The sequence below is a fragment of the Prinia subflava genome, chromosome 9, assembly GCF_021018805.1.
Source record: "Prinia subflava isolate CZ2003 ecotype Zambia chromosome 9, Cam_Psub_1.2, whole genome shotgun sequence".
NCBI lineage: Eukaryota > Metazoa > Chordata > Aves > Passeriformes > Cisticolidae > Prinia > Prinia subflava.
This window is the reverse complement of record NC_086255.1, coordinates 12427292-12453866: the sequence shown is the minus strand read 5'-3', so window position 1 is coordinate 12453866 and position 26575 is coordinate 12427292. Positions and strand designations below refer to the sequence as shown.

The 26575-nt window shown below is 54.2% G+C and overlaps 4 protein-coding genes across 8 annotated transcripts in view; 3 read left to right on the top strand and 1 right to left on the bottom strand.

Annotated features, from left to right (window-relative positions):
* Positions 1-335: 335 nt before the first annotated feature.
* LOC134555101 (steroid 17-alpha-hydroxylase/17,20 lyase) lies at positions 336-3631 on the bottom strand. Its single transcript, XM_063406453.1, has 8 exons — positions 3272-3631; positions 2661-2799; positions 1912-2141; positions 1614-1700; positions 1319-1528; positions 903-1072; positions 715-818; positions 336-616 (listed from the first exon to the last, which is right to left on the bottom strand). The coding sequence occupies exons 1-8, from the start codon at positions 3587-3589 to the stop codon at positions 348-350; spliced, it is 1527 nt and encodes a 508-aa protein (XP_063262523.1). The 5' UTR covers positions 3590-3631; the 3' UTR covers positions 336-347.
* Positions 3632-4573: 942 nt separating this feature from the next.
* Positions 4574-7769, top strand: BORCS7 (BLOC-1 related complex subunit 7). The gene is made up of 5 exons (XM_063405395.1): positions 4574-4757; positions 5139-5201; positions 5632-5675; positions 6084-6104; positions 6542-7769. The coding sequence occupies exons 1-5, from the start codon at positions 4617-4619 to the stop codon at positions 6591-6593; spliced, it is 321 nt and encodes a 106-aa protein (XP_063261465.1). The 5' UTR covers positions 4574-4616; the 3' UTR covers positions 6594-7769.
* Positions 7770-7928: 159 nt separating this feature from the next.
* AS3MT (arsenite methyltransferase) lies at positions 7929-13703 on the top strand. Of its 4 annotated transcripts, none has more exons than XM_063405394.1 (11): positions 7929-8311; positions 8626-8666; positions 9155-9282; positions 9384-9534; positions 9607-9743; positions 10015-10084; positions 10319-10400; positions 10471-10602; positions 10708-10850; positions 11239-11373; positions 12213-13703. In XM_063405394.1, the coding sequence occupies exons 1-11, from the start codon at positions 8068-8070 to the stop codon at positions 12309-12311; spliced, it is 1362 nt and encodes a 453-aa protein (XP_063261464.1). In that variant the 5' UTR covers positions 7929-8067; the 3' UTR covers positions 12312-13703. The 4 variants fall into 4 exon arrangements, with proteins under 4 accessions (XP_063261464.1, XP_063261462.1, XP_063261463.1 ...); XM_063405393.1 differs by having other exon boundaries at positions 8219-8283; XM_063405392.1 differs by lacking the exon at positions 8626-8666 and having other exon boundaries at positions 7931-8283.
* Positions 13704-15256: 1553 nt separating this feature from the next.
* Positions 15257-26575, top strand: part of CNNM2 (cyclin and CBS domain divalent metal cation transport mediator 2) — a 112960-nt gene continuing 101641 nt past the window's right edge. For both annotated transcript variants that reach the window (XM_063405390.1, XM_063405388.1), the window contains exon 1: positions 15257-17023. In XM_063405390.1, coding sequence (XP_063261460.1) covers positions 15445-17023 — 1579 coding nt within the window. In that variant the 5' untranslated portion in view covers positions 15257-15444. The remainder of the gene's footprint in view (positions 17024-26575) is intronic.

Below are 26575 nucleotides of genomic sequence, written 5' to 3'. Positions count from 1 at the left end.
TGGCAAAAGCAAAGCAAACACGGCCCCTTGCGTTACGGGGAGGTTGTGCTGCTGCTGCTGGAGCGATGGCCAAAATCCAGCCAGACAGGGAGCACTCGGGACAGGGAGCAGGAGGAGCTACCATGCTGCTGCAGAGAGGCCACAGCCTCCCAGCTGAGCCCAGTGCTCCCAGCAAGTTGTAGGGCCACTATACACCTCACACTTAACCCTGTCCTCCATCTCCTGCCCAAAAAATAGCCAGAGCCATGCTGTGTTGGGAATAGCTTTATCTGGACAATCCATCCATGGGGCAGCCTCTGTGGTCTCACATCCCACCCCCCCTGCCTGGGATCCAGGGCTCCTCCCCATCATGAGGCTGCTCTCCAGGCCTCCCTCAGCCTGGCCTTCACCTGAAACTTCTGCACCTGCAGCACGACACCAAACTTGCCCTCCAGTGAGGGCAGGGGCTGGTCTTCAGGGCACTCGAGTGTGAACCTCTGCAGCACCCAGGCCAGGAAGAGGAAGAGCTCCATCTTAGCCAGGACTTTTCCGAGGCAGACACGGATCCCGGCTCCAAAGGGGAGGTAGCTGGGTGAGGGTGAATGGATGTGCTGGCCCCGCTCATCCAGGAAGCGGCCTGCAAGGGGAAGGGCATCCCCCAGGGCTCAGTCTCTCCTGCTGCACCCACCCAGCCATCCCCCTGGGCCAGGAGAGGATGGGGATCACACAACCCACCAGGATTGAACTCCTCAGGCTTGTCCCACTCCTTCTCGTCGTGGTGCACAGACCAGAGGTTGATGATGACCCTGGCACCCTTGGGGATGGAGTATTCCCCAATGCTGTAAAGCAGACACAGAGAAAGGCAGTCGCTCCCTCCCCACAGTCTCTGCCCATGACCTGAATGTGCCCCAAGGGGGTCTCACCTGGTGTCGGCAAGGGACACATGTGGGATGAGCAGGGGGGACACGGGCCGGATGCGCAGCACTTCACTGATGGTGGCCTCCAGGTAGGGCAGCAGTGGGCGGTCACTGAGGTGGGGGTGACGTACCAGGCCAATCTTGTGGTCCATTTCCTCCTGGATCTTCCTCTGGATCTGGGAGCAAAGCAAAGATCAGTGTTGGAGCCCAGGGAGCAGGGTGCCCTGTGCACAGTGGAGTACACCCAGCATCATCAGCATGTCCTGTCAGGTTCTATGGGGCAGAAGTGCCCACACCCACAGCCTGATCCTGCTTATCTGCAGAGCCTGACTTCTCTTTTGGCACCTGCCGTCCCCAAAACTCCCCATGGTACCCCTGGTGCTGGAGGGAACCCAAGCCCTGCTGTAGGGTGCAGACCCTACCTCAGGGTAGTGGAGCAGGTAGAGCACAGCCCATTTGAGCACAGTTGTGGTGGTCTCCACACCAGCCCCAAAGATGTCCCCCACTGTCATGAGGAGGTGGTCGTCAGTCAGCTCCAGCCCTGGCTCCGGAGGGCTGCTGTTCTCAGCACTGAGCCTCACTTGCAGGAGGGCATCCATGAGGTCCTTCACGGTGCCTCCACAGAAAGCTTCCTGCCAAGGGACATGCATGAGCCAGGCTGTCCTGGGCACAGTGCCCACCACCCCAGATTCAGCCCTGTCCTGGCCCTGCTGGCACCTTGTGTTCAGTGAATTTCTGCTGGAGAAGCTGGTCCCGGACCTGGAGGCATTTCTTCAGCAGGGCCAGGTCCTTGTTGGGAAATATCTGAGGGAGAAAAGCACATTACAACCGGTTACAACTCAGCCCAGCCCCTGCAGGCCCCCAGGCAGTCACTCAGTGCCCACCAGTGTACTGGATCTTGTGTGTCACAAGGACAGGGACCCTTGTAACTCAGTGGGGCTCCCACTGGACACATTCCAGCTCCTTCCTCTCATCTGAGGTGAGAGGAATGGGCAGTGCCCATGTCCCCGCTCACCTGGAGCCAGGGGAAGATGTCCACCAAGCTCTCCTTGGCCACGGTGTCCACGATACCCTGGCTGTACTCCAGCATGGCCTCGAACTCAGGGTCCCCACGGCGGTATGAGGAGTTGAAGCAGAGGGAGCAGACCACGTTGGTGACAGCCCGTGTGAGCTCGGGGGCCATGTCCAGGGCCACATCCTGCGCAGCGCTGAGGGTCTCGCACAGGGATGCAGCCTCCCGGCAGACTGGCGTGGAGGAGAGGCAGACCAGGCGGTGATGAGGGAGTGGTGATAAAGCCAAGGGGGTGAAAGGGGCAGCTGGGGGCTGGAAGGAAGGGTCCCCTGCTCATTCAGGGTGTGCAGCCTGCAGAGGGCACCCCCCAGACAGGGCTGGGCCCTGAGGGGCTGCGATGGGCAGAAGGGACAATGCTGGGTGCTGGGGAGGAGCAGAGAGAATGGAGATGTGCAAGATTATCCTCCTGGGTGGAAGTGGGGAGCTGGCTCCATGCCTCAGTTTCCCCATCTGTGAGTGAAGGGAACTAAAGTTCAGGGTAGAAAACACATGGAGAGGTGTTGGTAAAGTACAGGGGATATAAGGAGAGGGACAGAGCCCCTGCCTGGCAAGCTGCGGGGACACCAGGGGGCATGGCTTGAGGCACTGTCTTTCCTTGGTTCCTAGGGAATCAGAACTCTTAAGAAGAAAAAGTACAGCGTGGGAGGGACCCAGAGCTGGGAGGGAGCCTGGGTCTGGAGGGAGGCACTTACTGATCCTCTCGAGGGCAAGCGAGCCTTCTCCGAACATGGAGAGGGCGGTGTGCACCAGCTTGCGCTGGAACTTCCAGAGGGGCCCGTAGCTGGCGAAGGCGATGTCCTTGCCCCCCCGGGACAGCAGGTCCGTGGTCACCTGAGGGACAGGCAGTCCTAGAGTCACCGCGGGGGATGGATGATCACCTCACCTCGTCCCAGAAATGGTTAGGGGGCTGGGGGTTAATGCAGGCAGGCAAAGCACAGGACACGAGCTTTGCTTTCCCCCTGCCAAGGACTGATAAAGAGGTTTGGGGACAGGTGTGAAGGTTAGGGGCTCTAGGATGCCCAGGGAACTTAAGGGGTGCAGGGAGCCTGGTAGCACCTGAACCCACATTCCCGTGCCCAGGGATGCAGCCAGCTGCAGGAAAAACAGGCACCCTTGGGACGGAGGATGACAGCAGGGCTCACCCTGGGGATCAGGGTGTGGAGGGGCCGCCCTGCCCCTGGCTTGCAGGCAGGATGGCGAGGGGACACGGACCCTGCTGCGTGCCAGTGCCTTTCCTGGGAGCATCCCCGCCTCACCCCATGCCTCAGCGGGAAGGGGTCCCCAAAACCTGCTGCCGACTCACGGTGCGGGGCCGTCCGGCGAACTCTTTGCCCTTCTTCAGCAGCACCTCCCTGGCGTGCCGGTAGCTGTTCACCACCACCACGTAGTGGGAGCCCATCCAGAGGGCGTAGAGGCTGCCGTAGTGCCCCTGCAGGCGCCACAGCCGCAGGTGGAGCTGCGGGTGCCCGGCCAGCTGCAGCAGGCTCCCCACCAGCGGCAGGGCGGGCAGGCTCCGCGGGCGCCCCAGAGCCGCGGCCGCGGGCAGCGGGTCCCGCCGGCGCGCCAGGCCCCAGGTGCAGAGCAGGGCCAGGGCCAGCAGCAGGGCACCCAGCAGCGGCATGGCGGGGCCGGCTGGGGCCGCGCCGCGCGGGGGGCCCTTATAGCGGCTGCGGGGTCGTCTCCTTGACTCTGAGGCGGGCTCGGCTCCTTATCGGGGGGACAAGGAGGGGGGAGCCGGGCGCTGGGCCCGTGGCCAGCTCTGCAGCTGCGGGCGCATGGCGGGGGGCGAGGGCAGCGGGGCCACGGCCACCCTGGGTGGCCATGGGGGAGCTGCTTCCAGCGCGCTGGGGGCCGGGGGATGCCCAGGGTCGGATCCGTCCTTGGGCTCCAGCTCCAGGGCCCTGTGGTGGGCCAGGGGTGCGGGGATAGCTGAGCCCTCGAGGGCTGTCCTGGGTGCCGTGAGCACAGCCGGGGGGTCTGGCGGGGCACTGGAATCCATCCCCAGCCTGGGAGCGCCTCGACAGAGCCGGGAGGGAATGGGCAGCACTAGAAATGCTGATAAGCCCGGAGCATCCCTGATCATGAGCTCTTGTCAGTGCTGGGGAGACACGGATAGCACTGCTGGGCAGCCCCTGGCAATGCTGGTGAGCGCCGGTCTGCCCCTGGTACCATTGGTCAGCCCTGGTCAGTACAGGGGAAGTACTGGCCAGGGCTGAGAAACCCTGGTCAGCGCTGGTCAGTGCTGGTCAGCGCTGGTCAGTGCTGGTCAGTGCTGGTCAGCCCTGGGCAGTGCTGAGAAACCCTGGTCAGCGCTGGTCAGTGCTGCTCAGCCCTGGGCGGTGCTGAGAAACCCTGGTCAGCGCTGGGCAGTGCTGGTCAGCCGTGGGCAATGCTGAGAAACCCTGGTCAGCGCTGGTCAGCCTTGGTCTGCGCTGGTCAGCCTTAGTCCGTGCTTGTCAGTGCAGGACAGCCTGTGGATGTCCGTGCCCGAGGCGGCGAGGTGTCCTGGGGAGTCCTTTGGGGACAGAAACCCCTCCCGGCAGTGTCCCCGACCACCGCGGGCTCTGCGCCTTCCCGAGCCTTCAGGCCCCTGGCGCTCGCCGTAGCGGCTCCGGGCGGTAGGCGGAGCGGGGTGCGGGCGGGGTAAGATGGCGGCGGGGGGTGCGGCGGATGCCCAGGCGCGCTTTGGCCACTCGGTGAAGGGGCTCCTGACCGAGAAGGTGACGAGCTGCGGCACCGACGTGATCGCTCTCACTAAGCAGGTGCTGAAGGGCTCCCGTAGCGCCGAGGTGAGCGGCGGGTGCGGGCGGGCGGCGGATTACAGGGCCGGAGCGGAGCTGGGAGCGGGGAGGGCGGCGCAATGCGTGCTGGGAGCTGTAGTCCGAGGAGGGGACACATCCTCGTGCCTGGGCAGGGACGGGGACAGCGGGACCGGGAGGCGGGCACGGCTGGGCAGCGCCTCGGGGCTCCGGCGGTGGCAGGCGGTAGGGTGACCGTCAGGGTGGCAGCGGTGCCTCAGGGGTTCCCGGTGGATGTGCTCTCACGGCACCGCGGGGATCCCCGCACGGTGTCGCCCCAAGTGTCACCGGGGCCTCGGGACAGCCGTCACGGGGGCGTCTGGAAACGCAAAGGTGCTGCGCCTCAGCCTGGTCAGTACGTTTGTCTTTCAGCTTCTGGGTCAAGCTGCGAGAAACATGGTGATGCAAGAAGATGCCATCCTGCACTCCGAAGATGTAAGCTGTGTTCTTATGCTCGAGCAGCAGTGTTTGTAGGGGCAGGAGGACAGAAGGGTGGTAAGAACAGTTTGCAGCCGTGCCACTGGAGCCTTGGAGTGAAATACATGATTTCAGGCAGCAGGGCTGGTGGCCAGAATAATTCAGTGCTTCCTTCAGTGCCGCTGGTGTCCTGCAGGCCGGCAGCCCTCAAGCTGTGCCCTCTCTGACAGAAAGCTTGAGGGACTGTGGGCTGAAACAAAGCACTTGTGTCTCTGCCTGTCACTGGGAAAGGAGAGGGAAGTGTGCCACTGCTGACAGATAACAGCGGGGGTGTTCTGGAGGTACCGCAGCAATACAGTGCTGGCTGTGCTGGAGGAACTCCCCAGGGCATTAGGATGGCTTCCCTGTGATTTCTGTAGGCATTCATTCTTTGTTTTGTTCTCCACAGAGTTTAAGAAAAATGGCCATAATAACTACTCATCTACAATACCAGTAAGTAGGCATTCTTTCTTTCTTTCTTGGGGGCTGAGTGGATCCCTCAGTCCTTCTCTGTTTTCCTTAAAGACTTTTCATGAAGCCACCTGCTCACACTGATCCTTCTTTTTCACTTCTTCAAAGCTGAGCAGGCCCTGGAGCTGGAATTTTCCAGCCCTCTTCAGGCTATTTTGGGGTGGGAGCTGAAATTTTTGCCTCCTGTTTGCCATGCACTGTGTCTCCAATGAGTGTGTATGATGTCCCTGGGACTAAGGAGAAAAAGCCAGTGCTGCTTCTGTCCCCCAGGACTTAATCCAGAAACACCCTGGAGTTTTGGCCTCTTGAGCCCTTATTCGACATAACATAAACCGTGACGGAGATTTTGATTTTTTTAACGTTCTTTTTGTCTTTCCTTTTCTCATCTAGGCAAGAAGCAATTCAAAAGAAGTGAGTTCTGGGAGGACCTGGCATGTGGGGGTGGAAAGGGGAAGGTGATGGAATTGGATGGGGGAAGGCAGAATGGAAAGGTTTTTGCAACTGCCTTTGAGGCAGATGTTGGCCCAGCAGGATAACACTTCAGTATTGTGAAGAGATGGGAATTTGAGTAAAGAGATGGGGTTCATACCAAAACTTCCTTTTGTTTCACTGATGGGATGGAGTGTTTGAGGCTGCTTGTGAGAGGAGATGAGGGTGGTGGGAGCAGAACTGTGTACAGCAGGGTGCAGGAAGTGAGGTTTGCTTTGTGGGAACACAGAGGGGGCTTGGGGGACCCCAGGGTTTCTCTTTGCTGTAGTGTCAGCTCTAGAGCTGCTCTGTTCCCTTGGGCACAGGCAGCACATCAGGGAGCAGATCTCACCATGAACCTCCTCTTGCTTGGTGCCCAGTGTGGAGCGCTCATCAAACCTTCAGGACCAGCTGAGTCACTTGCTGAAATGAAGGGGAGCCGAAGGCACGAGGAAGTCGGACCGGCGCAGAGGAGTGAAGCATCCTCTCCCCTCCAGCCCCCAGGGCTCAGAACTGTGTCTGGATGATGCTGGATGTCAGCTGGGATCTATGTGCAAGAGTCTGTGTTTCTGGCACATGGCCTCCTCTCATATGCCTGCATCCACACCTCTGCTCCAGAGTGCTCAACCACGCAGCTGCACCTTGCTGAAACAAACTCCCTGAAACTTTGCTCCTCCCAGTAATTCCTGTGTCTGCTTACTTCCCATGTAGTGCGAGGTGCTCGGCCCACACCAGCACCCTTGGCAAGAAATGCAGAGTTGAGGCATAATGTTTAAATGCAGGTGCCTGCAGTTTGCTACTGGTCCGTATTTAGCAACAGAGGTGGCACAGAGTGCAGTTTATTTAGGGCATTTTAATCAGTGTGAGCTGCAAGTGCCTGGGGGGATGAGAGGTGCTTCAGTGTAGGCTGAGGTGTCAGTCCCAGCACAGAATTTCTGAAATCAGGAATCTAAGCACACACATCTGCCAGTGGCCTAGCTGAAGGTGGTTTGGCCATCATCCTCCTCAGAGGTTATCTTATTTCCCTCTCTGCTAGAGTTTGGAACATCATCCCTTTGCCAGCCCATATGTGCTGTATTCAGCCTTCAGCTGCATTCCTTTTCCTGGCTGCTGCTCCAGCTTTTGATGAAGCAGCCTTGGCTGTGGTGTGTGCTTGTATCTGGTTGGGAAGGTGTCCAAGGGCCTGTCTGGGAAGCAGGCAGGAGCGCATCATGAGCTGGTGTGCTCAGTTCTACACCGCTCTTTTGAAGACTGGTGACCTGTTCACATCCAGGACCAACTATAAATACTGTGTGATGTTTTTGGTAAGTCACTTATCTGGAGCACTTGGAGTGCACGGGAAGCACTTGTTTCCCTGAGTGTGCTTTTCACCAGCTGATACGAGGAGGCAGGCTGAGAGCCGACACTGGCCTGCCACATTCCTGTTGGAATGCTGCTGGAGTCTGGCTCCTGTGCTGCAGAGCCTTCTCGAGCTAGATTTCACCATCCCTACCAGTATTTTTGCTTTGGGTGACAATCTGACCCCAGCTTTGTAGGTGCACTTCGGGAATGAGAGTCTTCCTTGCGGCCTTCTTGCTGGGAATAAAAGCTGTCCTGAACACCACCAAACTGCAGCAGTCTGTTGTGGGTTCTGTTCCTGGTGGTCCCTGTGCATCAGGGACACTGTTTGGGATGGTGGGTCTCTGCACCCCAGGATCCCCATTCTGCTTTAGCCTGGAGGGCTTTGCAGAGGCAGTGTGACCTTGCTGCAGGTGGCTTGTCCCTTCCAAGGTCCTATCATCTGCAGAGGCCACAGCAGTCCTGTGGCATTAAATTTGTGTCTCCCTGCCGTTGGGGCAAGCAGGGTGCAGAGCTTTGGGGATCAGGCAGCAGGGTGGGTTTTGGGGCTGTGTGTGCAGCAAGAGCCATGAATGATGGCAGTGTGCTCACCACGGGAGTGGGGCCAGCAGCCCTCGCTGTGCCTGTGTCCCATGGGGCGGTGTGCCAGGGCCTGGGCAGTGGGAGCGGTGTCAGGGCGGAAGGCAGGCGGGAGCAGTGTGGGATGCCGGGACAGTGCAGGGTATCGGGGTGGAGCGTGGGCCTGGCTGGGCAGAGTCCGGCTAAGGCGCTGCAGCTGCAGACAGTAAGACAGGCCAGGGCCTCTGCTGGGGGTGCTGGGGCTGCCCTTGGGCCCAAGGGCTCTCTGCAAAGCAGGGGAGGGGGGATTTACTCTACAGGGATGCCCTGGGGGCTCATCTCTCCAGGGCAGCTGGGTCTGGGATTTTTTGGGGTGGGGGGATGTGGTCAGATGCCCCCTGGAGTGTTCTATTAGACTGCAAGTTTGGGGGCGTTCTCAGGGTTCTGCTGGGGGAGAGCAAAAAAGTGTTCTGGTATCTGGGGGAAGAGGAGGATTCAGAGCCCTTGGGAGGACCTGGTGTGGTGCCCATCTGTGGTGTCAGCCACCAGCCCCACATTTCCGTTGCAGTGACAACTCCCTGCAGAGAGCTGATCCACCAGGAGGTGCAGGTGAGGGGCGTGGATGGGAACTGGTGGAGGGATGGGGCAGTTGGGCAGGGGGTGTGTGCCTGGCTGTGCCAGAGTTCCTGCTGCCATTGGAGGATAAAGCTTGTTTCAGGGCCCAGATGAAAATGCAGTTGGCAGCTTTGCTCCTGTTGTCCACGGGGATGGGGGACTGAACAATCTGGTGTTTGCCTGCCCTTGTTCCCTGCACCATTCTCAGCCAGGGAAATGGCTGCAGCCTGCAAAGTTACTGAAAACGGGAATTAAATCCCTCTTGCACAAACACATCAGTGTGTGTGAGCAGAGGGAGCTGGGGAGGATGGGGGCAAAGGGATGCCTGACCTTAGAGTAGTTTTTGTCTGGAGAGTGCCAGTGCCAGAGGAATGTGGGCATGTACAGGCTAAGTGCAGGCATGATCCCCATGTTTTAGAGCATGGGGAGCTCCCAGGACTCAACTTGGCACAGTTCAGTGGCTTCTGTCCTTTCCATCTCAGGATTACTATGGCAAAGAGCTGCAGAAGACAGAGGACCTCAAAACCAATGTGTGCATCACCTCAGCCAGGCCCCTTTCCAAGGTGGTGAGAGATGCTCTGGAGCGCATCCATGAGGAGGTGGTGGCCAGGTAAACCCCAGGGTCTCTACTCCACTGCAGCATCCCCACGGGCTGTAGCCCCTTCTTGGCTGTGCCATGGGGCACCTCCACCCAGCTCAGCATCCACGCAGGTACTACGGCTGCGGCCTGGTGATCCCTGAGTGCCTGTCATCGTGCCGGATTCTGGACCTGGGCTGCGGCAGCGGCCGGGACTGCTACCTGCTGAGCCAGCTGGTCGGGGAGCAGGGCCACATCACCGGGATAGATATGACCGAGGGCCAAGTATGGCACAAATCTGGGGCTCCCCCTCATCCTCCCAGCAGCCCCCTCACATTGTTCTCTTCCTCTTGCCAGGTGGAGGTGGCGAAGAAGCACATTGCTTACCACATGGAGAAGTTTGGCTACCGAAAGCCGAACGTGGAGTTCTTCCATGGTTACATGGAGAAGCTGGGTGATGCCGGACTGGCTGACGAGAGTTATGATATTGTCATGTAGGTGTTGTGCAGGCCACAGTCACCCCCAGTCCTGCTGCTTCCCGGGGCTGTGGGCTAGGTCTGCATCCCCAATGGGTCACTTGCTTCAGAAGCATGTGTTAGGAAAAGGGAAATCCCAAGCCAGAGTCTGGGCTACAGTCTGGGAATAGAAACTGCCCATTTCATGGTCAAACTGGTGTTTCCAAGTCCTGTGTGAAGTGATGGGACACAGCAGCAGGTGGTGCTAAGTGTGCAAGAGGGTGTAAATAAGCCTTGGTCTCCTCCACAGCTCCAACTGCGTGATCAACCTTGCCCCTGACAAGAGAGCTGTGCTGCGGGAGGCCTTCCGTGTGTTGAAGGTGATGGTGGGCTGGTGCCTGTGTCAGCAAAGCAGGCTTGGGGTGGCCCTGTTGTTGGGGTGCCACTGAAAAGCAGCAAGTGGGATCCAGCAAGGCGAGGATGCAGGATGGGGTCAGGGGAGGGTATCTCTGCAGAGGGTCCAAGCAGGGTCAGATTAGGGGATTTCCAATTCTCCCTGCCCCTTTTGTCCCTTTGCTTCTTGAGGTCTCCCTTCACTCCTTGCTGCCCTCCAGCCTGGGGGAGAGATGTACTTCAGTGACGTCTACGCCAACAAGCGCCTGAGCGAGACCATCCGGAAACACCGGGTGCTGTGGGGTACGCAGGGCTGTGGGATGGGGGGCCTGCACCTTTGCCTCCATCCCCCATGTCTGTGGTTTTGTACCAGGAGAATGCGTGGCAGGAGCTCTGTACTGGAGAGACCTGTACAGCATTGCCGAGGAGGTGGGGTTCAGCCCCCCATGCCTGGTCACTGCCAGCCCCATCACCGTTGGCAACAAGGAGCTGGAGGGCATCATTGGTGAGGATGCAGCCAGGGAGTGTCAGCTCTGGGAAGCTGTGGGAAGCTCTGCTGGGATCCCAGCCCAGGTGTTCAGTGTCCAAGCCACCATTCTCTCCCTTGTAGGTGACTGCCACTTTGTTTCCGCAACCTTCCGCCTGTTCAAGGTGCTGGGTGGCAGCTGGGCCGGGCCGGGCCAGGTCATCTACAACGGCGGGATTGTGGGGCACGAGCGAGAGCTGGTGTTTGATGCCAACTTCACCTTCAAGGTTTGGGAGGCATGCTGGGGCTCTGTAGGGAAGAGTTAAAGCTGATGAAGCTGCTACTTAGCAGCATCCTCTTTGATCTGAGGGGCAGGCTTTGGTGGAAGGGATGGTGCGTGGGAGCTAAGGGGCTGTGTAAACCCAGGGCAGTGCAAATGTACAGGAAAGAGAGACAGATGCATGCACTGCTTTGTGGTAAAGGTAGAAGCAGGACATCCATGGTGGCTTCCCAGAATGGTTTGAAGCCTGATGCTTGGGTTTTGTGGATGTTTCTTCAGATTTTGGGCCAAGATGTGCTCCTGCTTTCACTCTCCCTGTCATCTGGCTGGGTGGCTGGAGTCCCCTGGGACACATATCCAGGACCCCAGGCCTGTGACCATTCCTCTGCCCCCAGGAGGGAGAGGTGGTGGACGTGGATGCTGAGATGGCTGCGATCTTGCAGAGCTCCAGGTTTGCGGATGAGTTCCTGATCCGAGCTGGCAGGGCCGATGCTGCAGCACTGCAGAGCTGCTGTTGCAAGGGAGAGAAGGTCAGTAGAGGGCAGCTCTGTGGCTGGGTAGAGGAATTGGGACATGGGTGTCCCATGCCATCAGAGTGGCTATGGGGTATCAGAAGGGCCGTGGAATGATACCAAGACACCTGAGTCCTTCTGGGCTGGGCAGAAGCTCATGGGACACCAAGAGTGGTGCCTGGTGCCTGACTTGGGACAAACTGTACCCCTACCCAATCTGAAGCCCTCCAAAGGGGAATCTACTCTAACCACCCCAACATGTCCATGGGGACTGGTGAGGCTGACAGCTGGACTTCCCTGAGGTCTCGCAAGGGGAATCATCCTTCCCCTGAGGGGATGGCTGTGCACAGCTTGCCCCAGGGAGGTGATGGCCCATCCTCACAGTTTCTTCCTGCTCTTTGCTCTCCTGCCTGCTGATGGAAGAGCAGGTTGGCCCTGGCTGCCAACCCTGACCCTGCAGCACAAAGCATTCTATCTGCTGGAAGCCTCTCTCTTCTCCTTGGTGGTCCCTCCAGCCTGTAGATTGGCCAGGAGAGGCAGGGGAGATAACACCCTGCAGCTGCATATCCCTGAAATACAGCCTTGTACTTAGGAAGGGGAGATTTTCTCAGGTCTCTGTCCAAGGAGGAGGTATTTCTCAGATAAAAGCAGAGCCAAAGTCCCAGAGAAACTCTTGGCTTCTTGCCACAGGGAAAAGCAGCTGGAGTGACCCAGGAGCTGCCCCCCACGATAGCTAAAAGGAAGGTCTGCTTGGGTTGCTCTGCTGACAGGGATTGAGTGAGGGGCAAATGCTACTTTTGGGTGCCTCTTGCTTCCCACTGGCCTGATCCTGTCCTGGGTTTTCCTCTGTCTTTCAGGAGAAGATCCGTGATCCCTTCCAGCTGCTGGAGCGTGTGACAGCCCCAGGTCCTGCCTGCTGTCCTGGTAGCACCTGTGGTCCCCCAGGGTGCTGCTGAATGGCAAGTAGTGTCCCCACACCACCACTGGAAGTCAGCAGGGCAAGAGGACCTGGCCCCAGTGACGTCTTCCACCAGAGAGCAAATACATGTCTGAGCTCAAAGGCTGTGTGCTTGTAGCTGCCACAGGGCTGTGGGTGCTGTGCTTCCCTGGTGGGGCTGCTGGGGCAGGCTGTGCCTGGTTGCAGTGAGGATCTGTCTTGTGGGTCCCCTCACTGTGGGGCAGACAGTGGCTGCATGGCTTGGTCTCACTTGCAGCCCTGCAGCCTGCTCCAGGAGATGGGCATTGCTCTCTTTTTCCCTCTGCAGTGCCACCGAGGTTTCTGTTTTCCCCTGGACTCCACTGAGTTGGAAAGCCCTGAGTCCCCTGCAGGCATTGCACTGGCAGAGTTTTGCAGGGAAACACAGCAATTCTGGAAAAGCAGAAATGCATCCAGCTGCATCCCACAGCAGGCAAAGAGCAAGGTGCAAGGGCTCTTTGGCTGTGGTGGGAGGTGATGGGCTGCATTCCTGCTGCCTAGCATGAATCCCACAGGACCTGCCCCACAGAAGGTGTTTGGGAAAGGCTGGAGGCTACTGAACAGCTAAACTTAGAAATAAGGGACCATTTCCACTCCTCCTCACACACTGATTTTCCAGGAGGGACCAAATTTCCCATTGCTGCCTTTTAAGCATTATCTTGCTGTGGCATGGGGGCAGTTAAGAAGCAAAACCCAATAAAATTTGGGTTCAAAAAGAAACAGGGGCCAGTGCCAAGGATGCTCTGCTGTAGCAGTAGCAGTGGCTCAGGAGCGTCCAGGTGTTCAGGACACCTGAAATTGTGTGGAATTACCTCACTGATGGGACCTTGGGAGGAAGAAGCTGTTTAATAAACACACCCCACCCCCAGCCCTCTTCCTAGATTATTTACAAAGACTTCATCCAAGTCCCAAACAGCTCATCCTGGGAGGTTTGCAGCAATTAGCTCCTGCTATCAAAGACAGCCCTCCCAGTGGGAATGGAAGAGCAGGTGGGGCAGAGGGGTGCTACCTGCAAATCCCTTCATTAAAAAGACATGAATCTCTGGTGTGGCCTTTCAACTTGCCTCGGAAGAGCTGCACCCACAGTGAAATCCCTGCTCTGTGCATACAGAAAAAGGCCACAGCTTAAATGCCACTGCATTTGAATAGCACTAGGTTTTTTCCAAATTCTCAGCATGTCAGGGAGGAAGCAGCTAAGAGAATTTGGCTTTGATGTGGAGCATTAAAGTAGAGGTCCTCACCAGGCTATGGATTCAGTGGCTCTGCCTGGCTTTACTTGTGCATGCACAGCCTTGGGGTTTTCAGCCCCCAGTGTATGAAAAACGAGGTCCTGCAGCCCCATCCCATGTGAGGAACCCAAATATAATCTGTCCAACACCCCAGTCTGTCTATTTTGGTGATTGTAGAGATATCCCAAATCCTATTCTCCTAGTACAAAGCTCTGCAGCATTGGTGTCCTCCCTCGGCAGGCAGAGAGGATGTTGTAATGGCAGCAGCCAGAGGTTGTGATGGTTCTGATTCACTCTGAGGGAAAAGGGAAGGGGTTCCTGAGTCCCTGCTAGCCCTGTGGTTAGCAGGATGTCACTGTGGTTCAGGGACACCTGTCACCTCCTTAGGGGAGCAGGAACTCCCTTAGGAGAAGCTGAATGAGGTTTGGGACCAGGAAAGATTTGTGACTACAGCCCCCAGAGCACTGTGCCGTGCTCCACACTGTATTGGGTTGCCCTGCACAATTTATTCTTCCATTTCCCAAGCACTTAAACAGCAAGGCGGCTGTTTCACTGTCTCTAAGGGGTGTCAGCCACCACAAGCCGCACTGGTTGCCCCCACGGCTGTTGGTCTCTGGCTGTGCAGGATGCTGAGCTCATTCACAACTGCTGGACACGGAGCGGTGCCGGCCGGGTGTGGGGTGTGTTGCCCCCGCTGGGATTGCGGCACAGCAGCCGAAACTTTGGAAACAGCCAGGCCCTCGGGGCGGTGGGACATGGCACACGGGAATTCACAGGAGCTTTCATGAATCGGGGCTCTCGGCCCTCCCTTCACCATGAACAGATGATGAGCGGAGCAGGACAACTGGGGCGGCTTTGGACGTCCTCGACGGGAGCCCCAGACCCCAGCCCCGCTCACCCCGCACCCCGGCACGGGGCGGCGGAGCAGCGCAGAGGTGCGGGAGGAGCGCGGCCCGTCCCTGTTCAGTATTTAATGGTTAATTCCGCTCTGAGCTGCGACACAGCCGAGGAGATGTCGGGCCGGATGGTGCCCGAGGCCCGCAGTGCGATTTCTGAACGCCGCACGGTACTGCACCGCCAGCGCCTCGGGGCCGACCGGGATACAGTCACGGCTGAGAGAGCCGCCCCTGCCGCAGCAGATCCCGGCGGGAGGCACCGGGATGCGCCCCGTCGGGCCGGGCCTACGACGCGCGGTGGGGCCGCCAGGGAGCGCTGCGCGACCGCCGACCGGTGCGGCGAGCGGACGCGGGGCGGCGCTCCCGGGCCGCTGAAGGGGGCGAGCGGCGTGGCCGGTCCGAGGCGAGCGGCGGTGGCCGTGGGCCGGGCGGGAGCGGCGGGGGCAGCGGGATCACCCGGCCCGTCCGACCGCCCCTGCCGCGGCGCGGGCGCGCCCGGGACCGCTCCTGCCGAGCACCGCGCGCGCCGGCCGCACCGTACCCCCATTGGTCGCGCCCCTCCTGAGGCTCCGCCCCCTTCGGCCCCGAGCGCCGCCGCCATTGGCCGCAGCCCTACGGTCGGCCCCGCCCCCGCGCGCCCGGCGTACACACCGGAGTCACGCGCCCCCGGGGCTGGGGCGGGGGCGGGGCGCGGCGGGGGCGTGGCCTGGCGCTGATTGGAGCGCAGGCGGGCGCTGATTGGCGGCGCCGGGCGGAGCCCCCGCCCCCTCGCGGCGGGCGGGGCGGGGCGGGGCGGGGCGGGCGCGGGTAGAGGCGGCGCTGGTCGGCCCGGCTCGGCAGTCGCCGCCCGTCGGGTTTCGCGGGCAGCCGAGCCCGCGCCTCGCCCGCCGCCGCGCCCGCCGCCACCGCCGCCGCCGGGGGAGCCGGGGCACGCCGCAGGCGCCGCGCGGTGATGCGGGGCCGCGGCGGCGCCGAGCCCTGACTAAAGATGGCCGCGCTGCCCGGTGGGAACATGGCGGGGGGCGGCCGGGGGGCGCGGGTGCTGCTCTTGCTGCTCTTGCTGCTGCTCGGCGGCTGCCTGGGCCGGTGGCCCCCGGCCGCCGCCGCTGCCGCGCCGCCCGCCGCCGTCGTGCCCCCGCCGGCGGCGGAGGAGACGGTGATCATCGGCCTGCGGCTGGAGGACACGGACGACGTCTCCTTCATGGAGGGGGGCGCGCTGCGGGTGAGCGAACGAACGCGGGTGAAGCTGCGGGTCTACGGGCAGAACATCAACAACGAGACGTGGTCGCGCATCGCCTTCACGGAGCACGAGCGGCGGCAGGGCGGGCGGGCGGCGGCGGGGCCGGCGGGGCGCGGCGGTGGCAGGGGCGGCGGCGGGTCGGCGGGCAGCGGTGGGGCCCCGCAGCGCTGCGGCATCCGCACCTCGGACATCATCATCCTGCCGCACATCGTGCTCAACCGCCGCACCTCGGGCATCATCGAGATCGAGATTAAGCCCCTGCGCAAAACGGAGAAGAGCAAGTCCTACTACCTGTGCACCTCCGTCTCGGCCCCCGCCGCCGCCGCCCTGGGGCCCGGGGCTCCCGGAGGGCTGGCGGGCGCCGAGGGGCCGGCGGGACCTCCGCCCTGGGGTGAGACCACTTGGATCTACCATGACGGCGAGGACACCAAGATGATCGTGGGCGAGGAGAAGAAGTTCCTGCTGCCCTTCTGGCTGCAGGTCATCTTCATCTCGCTCCTCCTGTGCCTCTCGGGCATGTTCAGTGGCCTCAACCTGGGCCTGATGGCCCTGGACCCCATGGAGCTGCGTATCGTGCAGAACTGTGGCACGGACAAAGAGAAGAACTATGCCAAGCGCATCGAGCCTGTGCGGCGTCAGGGCAACTACCTGCTGTGCTCCCTCCTGCTGGGCAATGTCCTGGTCAACACTACGCTTACCATCCTGCTGGACGACATTGCCGGCTCTGGGCTGGTGGCCGTGGTGGTCTCCACCATCGGTATCGTCATCTTCGGCGAGATCGTGCCGCAGGCTATTTGCTCTCGGCACGGCCTGGCCGTGGGCGCCAACACCATCTTCCTCACCAAGTTTTTCATGATGATGACCTTCCCGGCCTCCTACCCCGTCAGCAAGTTGCTGGACTGTGTCCTGGGCCAGGAGATCGGCACGGTCTATAACCGTGAGAAGTTGCTGGAGATGCTGCGGGTCACCGACCCTTATAACGATCTAGTCAAGGAGGAGCTCAACATTATCCAAGGAGCCCTGGAACTGCGCACCAAGACCGTGGAGGACGTGATGACTCCCCTCCGAGACTGCTTCATGATCGCTGCTGAGGCTGTGCTCGACTTCAACACTATGTCCGAGATCATGGAGAGCGGTTACACCCGCATCCCTGTTTTCGAGGGTGACCGCTCCAACATCGTGGACTTGCTCTTCGTTAAGGACCTGGCTTTTGTGGACCCTGATGACTGCACGCCACTCAAGACCATCACCCGCTTCTACAACCACCCGCTGCATTTCGTCTTTAACGACACTAAGCTCGATGCCATGCTGGAGGAGTTCAAGAAAGGTGGGCTCATGCCTGTGGCGGGGGCGCGGTGGGGAGGAGCTGCTCGGGGGCGGTCAGCATCCACCTGCTTGCAGCGAGAGGGCTCCGCAGGGGAGCCTCGAGTTCCTGCTCACAGAGGGCTGTGGGAAGGTGCGGTCTGGACTGGGAGTGAGCAGTGTTTAGACATCTCCCAGACCTGCTCGTTCCCTGGCCAGAAAGCTGATCCACGGCTGCGACGTGCCCCCAGCCTTTTTTTCCCCACTGCACTGGGATGTGTGTGTGGGCGTGGTGCCAAGCAAGGTTGTTTTCCTTCTTGCTTTTTCCACTCATCTGTCCGTTACAGTGAGAGCCACTGACGGGAATCTGCGCCCATTCCTTGGCGGTGTCTTCTCTGTGCTTTTTCAGCTGGCCTGACAGGGAGGAGTGGGTGGGCTGCTCGGGTGCCTTTCAGGCTCAGTGCACACACGTGCTGAGATAAACAAGGCGTTTTAGCTCCATTCATAGGCTCAGCCAGCTGACCTCAGCTCTCTGCCCCTGTTCCATTTACTTTGATTGACACTTTGATCTTGTAACTCCTAAATCATTTCAATCTCTTAAAATATATTCCAAAGCACCTGCTGGTGCTGCACTTCAGAGTTACAGCTCTTTTTCCCCAGGCTACCCTGTGCTTCAGGACCACAGGCTCAGCGGAGACATGACCCTTTCTACCTCTTTGGTGTAGCTTGTGTATTAGTTGCATCAGAAGGGGACTGAGGCTTTCCTCCTTTCTCTTGATTGTAGATGCTGCTGACTTGACAAATGCATCTTAATTCTTGTTAGAAGTTCTTGCTTATGAGAAAGAAAAAAACATCTTTTTGTTTTCCTTTTAAAGTCTGTTCCACTCTGCAAGGCAAATAATAATGCTCTGTGGCCTGTGCAGAAGGAAGCTTCCAAAGTAGTTGTTAGGTGAAATTTCAGACAGTTTGGATGTGTGGACCCCTGTGCTGGAAAAATAAAGGTTGTTTGGAGTGCCACCAGACTGTTTGTACCCAGGGAGATCTGATCAGGGTACCAGGTAAAGCTTGGTCCCTGGGGGGTGATTTGCTTGAGAGGGAAAATGTAGCGGGGAATGTTTGAGCTCACCTTTTATTAACTGCATAAGTTACCTTGAAAAAAAACTTGGTGAATGTTCTTTCCAGATAAGTTTAAATTACAACTTAAGTTTCAGTTGCTGTTTTGTCCACACGCTAAACTCTTGTGTTATGGCATTGGATCTTCTTCATCCTGCTTAACTCAGTTTTGGGGAGTTGCAGGGTTACCTCATCTTTATTTCATCTTTGTGGATAGAAGATGAATATACTCCTGCGTTTTATTGACCACTGCAGTGGTGGTTATCTTTATCTCTTTCAGCTTGTGTGTAGAGACGGCAAAGTCTTACTTGGTTTTGGAGGTGTTGAAGGAGAGATGAGGAAGAGCCTCTCTTGGCTGTGTTTTCTACGCTGCAGGATCTGCAGCTTGGATGTGGGAAACTCAGTGATGTCATTTAACTGTTGGTTGGTTGAGGTGGATTTTGCTGCATGTGTGAGTAAAGGGTGGTTCTTCTTCCCCTTTGTCCCTGTTGTTTAGACTCCAGATAGCACAATAGGCTTCTTAGCCTGTGGTGAGACTTGTGGGTGTTTTCTAGTTCTGTATGCAGCAATGTGTCTGAAGAAATGCATGTTATGTTAGTAGTTTATTTTCCTGGTCTGAAAGGATGGAATGCACTCCTGTGTGTTAGCACAGCAGTCCTTTTATTTAACAGCTGGGAGAATTAGGTGTGCGCTTTAATCCTGCAAGAGTGCTAAGCCAAATTCCTCCTTAGAGTTCCTGAAACTGGTGCTTAAAATAGGCCTCTTAAAAGTTCTCCTGGGTGGCTTGGAAGGTGCATACTAGAGATCACTTTCCCTGGTAGCCAGTCTCTTGCCTGCACTAGGAAACATCCCAGTAGCACAAGTTCGGGATGACTTCCTAATGTGTTTGTTCCTTCCTGAGATTGCTGAGTCCTGGAACAGTCTCTGTATTTGAGAATTAATTCAGGCTTGGTTTAGCATACTTAAATGTTTACTCCAGAGTCACTATGCTGGTTGGTCTGTATGGGCAAGTCCTACGTTAGGATCAGCCTTGTCCTAACTGGTTTCTCTTTAAAAAGTGCAGGTATAGTGGAAATAAGTGGCTTCCTTTGTGTCCTTTGAAATGAATGTAAATAACTGATAGCTGGCTTGATCTGGCATAGTGCAGTGTCTTTTGCAAGAGCTCTTCCAACTTTCTTCTTCAGAGCAACCCTGCCAAATTCCCATGAGAATGTACAAATTAAGGGTGAGAATCAAATTACGTGTTACTCTCCAGTAGAGTAACACGTAAATTATTGGAATATCATCATTGGAAATAAATGAGCTTATGGTTTTTAATAATTCCCTTCCCATCACACTGATCTTCTGCCACAGCCAGCTTGGGTCAAAGCTCCTAATAGTGTCTTTTTTGATAGCCAGGCTCCTTCTACCACTGTTGGGTGCAACAGGCAGCTCATGTGATAGTGTTGTCAGTTAATACTTTAATTGATTTGAGGAGGGAGGATGGGTTTTTTTCTGATAAGTTTGGTAATTAGCTGGGTAGGTGGAATTTTGAAACTCATGTTTTGGGCAGAAGCAAAACCTTCTTACCCTAAATGTGCAATGGAGGCGTACAAGGAGGCAATTAAAAGCCAAACACAGCAGGATATACATCCTTACACTCTTGCAGAAGATGAAATGGGTGGTTCTGTAGCTGTTCTAGTGCTTAGGGCAAACAGCTGGAGGATTTCGTGGTGGGCATATCATTAACATTCTTTGACCACAATTGCAAAATAAATATCTGTTTCGTTTACATGCTGCCAGGAAAGAAACTTAATTTAAGAGAGCTTCAGCACATTCCCACCCCCTTGCTGCTCTAATCTCCTAAAGTGTGAATAAACATGATTCCTGAAGCAGTCCACAAACAAGCTTCTCCTCTAAAAAGCATGGTTTACTTGCAAATAAATAAATAAGTAGCTTTTGAAATAGGTGCGATTTTTTTCTGTTCTAGAAACAGACCATAAACTTCTACCAAAGCTGTCAAATCCACTTGTCTAAAGGTTGAGCAGACTGAGTTCAAGCTTAGCTTGAATTCAGTCATTCAGATTTAATGTGAGGGAGTCTAGGGCGCCTTTTCTACTGGCCTAGGAAAGGACCTGCCTGACTTTGCTCAGACCAAAGAGTTAACTCATCTGGAATGAGTTCACTCCAAGCTAATCTAATGTTGGCCATTGCTGTAATGGAGAGTGAGGCGTTACCTGTTCCAGGTTTAATTTGTGTCGTGGTTCCTAATCCGCAGCAGGGATTGAATGAGCCACAGAGTCATTTTTGGAAAGAAGCTGGTGAACTGTCTCCACTGACCTTGTCAACATGTGTGTGGACCTGCTTTCCACACACCCCCCCTCCCCGCTTTGTCTTTTGTTCCTTTTTGACAGTCTTCCTAGGTCTCTGCTTAAATGCTCTCTGGCACTTGCTCTTGGTGTTTTTCACAGGCAAATCTCTGCATGGGTGATCCTAAATCCAAAGCATTCTATTTCTAGCTCCCTGTCTGCTGGAGCCACAAAAATTCAGCTTGAAAAGCCTCAGGTTGTAAATACTAATATTTCAAGATTGGCCCACTTTCTGCAAGCTGTCCTACAGCCGTTCCTGGTGGCCTGGATGGCTTTGAGGGCAGCAGTTTCTCAGATGGAGTCCTCTTTATCTGGAGACTTTGAATCATATGGTTTGATCTTATTTGTATCAGTTTCCACTATTATTTTATACTACAGATCAGAGCTTAATTACCTGTTGCAAGGAAGCCACAATAACTGTTCAGGAGCTCTGAGCTTTCATTTTCTGAATCCCATGGCAGCCTTGAGAAAACTCATAGATTCCTTATTAAAATCATTGCCTAACTAGACCTTAAAAGTTATTTTTTTCCCAAAAACTTTGTCAGATTTAGCTTGATGACACTTTCTTCAGGCTCTGTTGGTCTTGTATTGTCTGGTTTTAGTAGCATGTATGTTTGGTGTTTGATTTAGAGTGGACATTGGGGAAAAATGTTGTCCATTTCTTTTCTAGTTCCTCCTCCCCCTTGAAAGAAAACGAAGTCCCAGCAGCCTGAAACATAAACCTCTGACTTTTGAGTGCTGAGAATATCTAGACCTACTTCTCTTTTGAGCACAGAGATCCTCTTTTTAGAAACAGGTAGGATAGCAAGTAATTCGTAGCCCAGGGATCCAAAGTTCTTCCTTGCTACTGTTGGTCTGAGGGTTTTTTTTGTGTTATTAGGTCACTTGGTCTGAGGGGCTTTTTTTGTTATTAGGTCATTTATCTTTCTGGTTCAGCTCTAATCTAGGTTTGAAGGTGGTGTCTTTCCTGGTTCCTTTCAAATTTTATGACTTGCTGAATCTGAGTCCAGTCTTCCCTTGAGTAACTTTGATTTAGTAGGTCTGAATGCTCACTTTCTAATTTATCTAGCAGGTTGTCTGTCTCCGGGGCACTTTTTCTGTGTAACCCTGTGACTGCAGCATTACGAGAAACTGGAAGAAACTACATTAATCCTTTCTGGGATTATGAAAGGCACGTAAAACTTCTTGGAAAACAATATCGTTTTCAAGGCTGCTTAGCTAATAAAAGGCACCTCCTCTGATCCTTTTGGGGAAATTCATATAACAGGGAAAGTGTTGAGGAGGTCCAGTGAAGACTTTTCTCTGAGAAGAGAGTAGGGGAGTGGTAGGTGGGAAAGAATTTGCCACCAAGAAACAGAAGTCTTAGTATGCTATGCCTGCAGATTTATTCCCTGAACAAGAATTGCGTGTGAGGGTGGGGGTTGCCTCGTGACAATCTGTTCCTTGGCTGTCTGACAGGCAGCACCCGCAGGTGCTGCGCTGCCAAGAGCTCTGCTGGCCGTGCAGCGCTCCCGGGGATGCGCGCGCGTTCCACGGGGAGCAGCGGATGTGGGTTACTGCAGGCAGCCCTGCTGCCACTGGGCTGGGGACAGGCTCCAAGGGGAGTGCATCGGGGAGCAGCTCCAGTTCTTCCTGGGCTCCTACTGGGAACACTTTATAGACACCAGGAGAAGAGAGGCTGCTAGGAGAGCAGCCTTGGTGAGGAGCCCAGCTGAGGAGTCCTCCTGGTGCTGAGAGTAGGAAGAAATGTGTTTCAGGTGGCTGGCAGAGGGAGGAGTAAGTGAATTAAATGGCTTGAGAGTAGAGGTTTGAGTTTGATGCCCATCTTGGATGTGATTCTTTGATTGCTTTTTGAACCAATTGTTCACAACTCTTGTCATTTGACAAACACAAGAAGTTGCCTTTTCCTCCCCTCAGATGTTTGCTCAGTTACCAAATGCTTTCCTGTGCTAAAACTGATGGGAGTGAATTCCAACACAAGTGAACCATGCTCCTATCTGCTTTCTCTGTGTCTGTAGAGGTTATCTGTAATAGGCACAAATGTAAACTTCAGGTTAGTCTGTGCAGCCAATAGCATTTCACAGCCAGTTTTGGTGCAGGATAGACTAAAGCGGTAGAATATCAACTTCTGAGCAAATTCATTAGTGTAGGAAGCTGATCAGGTAGTTTAACCATCACAGTGCCCTTCCAGGTCTGAGATTTTTTTTTTTTTGAGTTTCATTTTTTTCTCTGCTGACATGAGGTTCTGAGGAGCAGAACATTTTCTCACTGAACTTCAGTTGACTCTGAGGGCATAAGAACAATTACAGCAAATTCTCTGCAGTAGGTCAGTTCTGACAATGGCTGGGGCTGCTTAGAGAAAGTGTTAGAAAAGAGCCAATTTCTTTTGTTCCCCACGGAAGCTTACTCATCTCATCAGGCTGTGATTCAGGAAGTTCTGGGACTAAAGATACTGTCTTTATTAAATAGCCCGAGATGCTTATTTCTCTGTGAGCATGTCTAATCAACACTGAACCATTGTCAGCTCTTGCACAGAAACAAACACCAGTAGTGGGTGTCTCCTGTCTATGGCTGTGTAGTGCTAGTGGCAGAGTGAGGTGGATCTAGAAGTACATTTCTGATTGTCAGTTCTCTATAAAGCAATCCAAAGGTAGGTTTTGTTTTGTCAGGCTATGGTATCACTCTAGGTGGTAATTTAGGAAATGAGGTTGTGAGCCACCTTACATCTCATAGGTGTTGTGAGCCTGAGTCTCCTCCCGGCTTTATTGAAGGAGTCATTACAGTGGTGGGAAGTATTGTGGGGGTTATTAGGCCACTTAACCTGGAGCATCAATGCCACTAGACTGTGACAAGATCTGCTCATCTTCCTGGTGTTGTCTGGTGTCAGATCTTGTCTTGCTCACTTGGAGGGCACACATCCTAGTGCACAGGAATTAAGGCCTGGAGGATTTGAAGTCTCACTACTTCACATCTTTTAAACATTTAATGTCTGCTCAATATTAAGAGTCCTAAGTCAGTCTTACAGCAGCTTAGTCAGGATCAAGTAGGATGAGAGTGAAAGCAGTGGCCAAGCAGTACTGAGCGAGTCTATAGACCACCAAGCTGTGATTTTTTTTCATTAATATTTAGCAAGAGCTCACTTTTGCATTTGCTCATGTGCCTCTACAGAGCTGTGATGCAATTGCCAGTCTAGGTAGGCCAATGGCACTTTTACTGTTGAGTCCCTTCCAATTTCACTAATGGAACTTGTAAAACTAGCCTTCAACACAGAGTCCTCTGAACCATACCCCAGTGAGTGCGACCTGGCACTCTTGTTAATTTGACAAGGTCCTGAATTACAGCCTACCAGCTACGAATAGGAGTGTAAATACTTGGTGCTAATGAGCTGCTGCCCACAGCACATGGCTAACAGTCCATACCAGGTGGTTAATCCACCCTCGCTCCTGCCAAGGTCACTGAGTCATTTCAGGACTATCAAGCGATGGGGGTTTTGTTTCACTCTTCACCAATACATAACCATAGAAAATGAGGTGCATAAATCTGTCATTAACCTTCTTCTGGAGGAATGCACCTTTTCCCTTGGCCAGGAAATCTGCATGGCCCAATAGCTGGTAGAAAAAGCTATGCTGGGAATAAACTAGCACTAAGTCTGATGATATACAAAGCATGTTAGAGAAGGGCATGGAAAGAAAGACTGGTTAAAAACTGTAAGGAGGAGATGAACTCATCACTTCAGTGTAGGTGGTCCTATAGAGAGGTAGATGTAGGGAAGAGAAAGGAATGGCTTGGAAAGAGGTGAGGTGTTTCTATAGTGTTCTAAATAGCTTTTTGTACAGCATGGAGTAATAAAGTTCTGATTCTGCAAAACATCTTGTTACAAGTTGAGGCAGAGTAACTGAAATTTTCCCATAGCTTCTTAAAGAAAGCCCCAAACGCAAAACCCAAACACCAACAAGAAACCCACCGAAACCCCCTCTAATGTCATGACTCCAGGACATCAAGCCATACAGTGTGTTTCCCAAAATGGACTTAAAAGGTCACCATTTGATGCTGCAGCTGGAAACACAAAGCTGCAATAGCAGAAGGAGAGATGGCAGTGAGATCCATCAAACTTGGAGAGGAACTGAATGTTCTTTTGATTTGCCACTGGAGTTGCATGTACCAAATGTTCTTAACACAGTGGCCAGGTCAGCTTATCTTTGCATTCTTGGTTCTCAATAATAACGAATCTTCGATTCCTTAAAAATTGTCTCCATTAACTTTTTTTTTTTCCCTCCTTTACTTAGAAGTGTTCTCTTCCCTGTTTGTGGTTTTGTCTGTAGTAACTTGCCATTCTGAAGGGTCATAGATAGGAGCCCTTGGGAATCTTTGAGCCATTGTTGTTGTGTTTTCTGTTAAAATTGTCTGGGAGCCTTCCCGAGTTTTGGTAGACAGACAGTTTCCACTGACGTGAAGAAAAGCTTCCAGGATTCTCCACACTTCCGTGCTGTCTGTGGGCCATCATGTAGGTTGTTTGCCTTTGAGGATTGGGTTGTTGTGGTACACAACCTGTAATGCCAGAGGTGTTTTTTTGTCTGGGTTGGCTGGCATGTTGAAATTGGGATTCTTACATGGGTGTTTGTGGTTATTTTTGTGTTTTAAAAACATGACTCAGACTTGCTCTTCACCTACTGGTGATGATATCTACTTGAAAGGACTAGTGAAAGAATACTAGAAAAACAACTTGCCTTGTAACCAACTAGTCTTAAAATATCCAAGCCCTAGATTAAACAGAAACCTCAAAGCATATGTGGTTGGGATTTATTTGTGTCTCTTTATATTTCACTTGTTTGGTATAATAATTTCAGTATTTATGAAACAACAGCCCTTCTCATCAAGGAATTGTATTTTGAAGGACAGAGTAAGTATGATGCCTGTCAGTCTGGGAGCTGGAACCTGATGATTGTGGTGGCTGCAAGAGTTTACAAGTTAACAGGACTGAGTTAACAGGACTCAGCTGCAGTTACTAATTAACTGGGCAGGAGCTTTGCTGCAGCCAAAGGCACTGGGGCCAGGAGAACGCATACATTCAGCACAGAAGATCTGTATAGTTATGTTTTCTGTAGTGCTTTCTGTTGGGGTTACACCATTCTTTTGCTGGCAATCCCAAAAGGAGCTGCTCTTCAAATGAGTGGTGTGGTAACAATTCTCTCTGTAGGGTGAACTGTGCCCTCAAGACTGGGCTCCTACTTCCTTGAGGTTCTTTCCCACAGCAAGTGTGAATAAAAGTTGGAGTTTTCTTTACAAGAAAGTTGGGTTTTTTTTACGGTGTATAATCTCTTACAGTGACGTGACAGAGCCTTTTGTGACAGCTGATCTTCATGGAGGTGAACAAGGCTTTATTTTCCCCATTTGTCCATGGATAATGAGGGCGACAAAAATGCTGATTCTGCCTTGGCTGGATACACTGCTGCCAACAAACAATTTTAGGATAGCAAGGATCTTGCCATTTCTGGTTTTCTTCCAGGACTCCACCTCCGGCTTTCAGAAGCTTGTCCTGCCTACCCTTTGCACTGTGGGGTTCAAAGTGCAGCCTGCAGGACCCCTTTCCATGCAGCAGTTATGTGAGGACAAGGACGATCAGTTGTCTGCTTTTATTGCTTGTGGATTGCTTGTCAGCAATTTCTAGATTCCTACAAATAGGAAGAAAATCTGCTGGTGTGAACTTGTTCTTGATAAAAATTTACAGTCTGGCATTGGAAGTAGGTGGGGCTGTAGGTTTTAGGCAAGCTGCAGGCTTAGTTCTTCCTATCTTACCTGGGACATCTTTCCAATGGAAACGGGAACAGCTCTTACAGTTGGAATTCCCATACACAGCAAGTGCAGACAGGGACCTTCAGCTGATATTACAGGGCAACTAGTAAAGAGGCTTCAGTTCAATTTTTTACTAATTAAAGTAGGCCAGAATTGTGAATTAGAGTTATTCAGTAGCTCTATCTTGAACTGCAAGGGACATCACTTAGTTTTTTGATTCAAGGTGGATAAATTAGTGTGATATATTTTGCTCTGTGAATTTGTGTGGGGTTTTTTTTTCTGCTGCTGTGTAACTGAGGTATGTGTACAGATAAAGCTTTTTG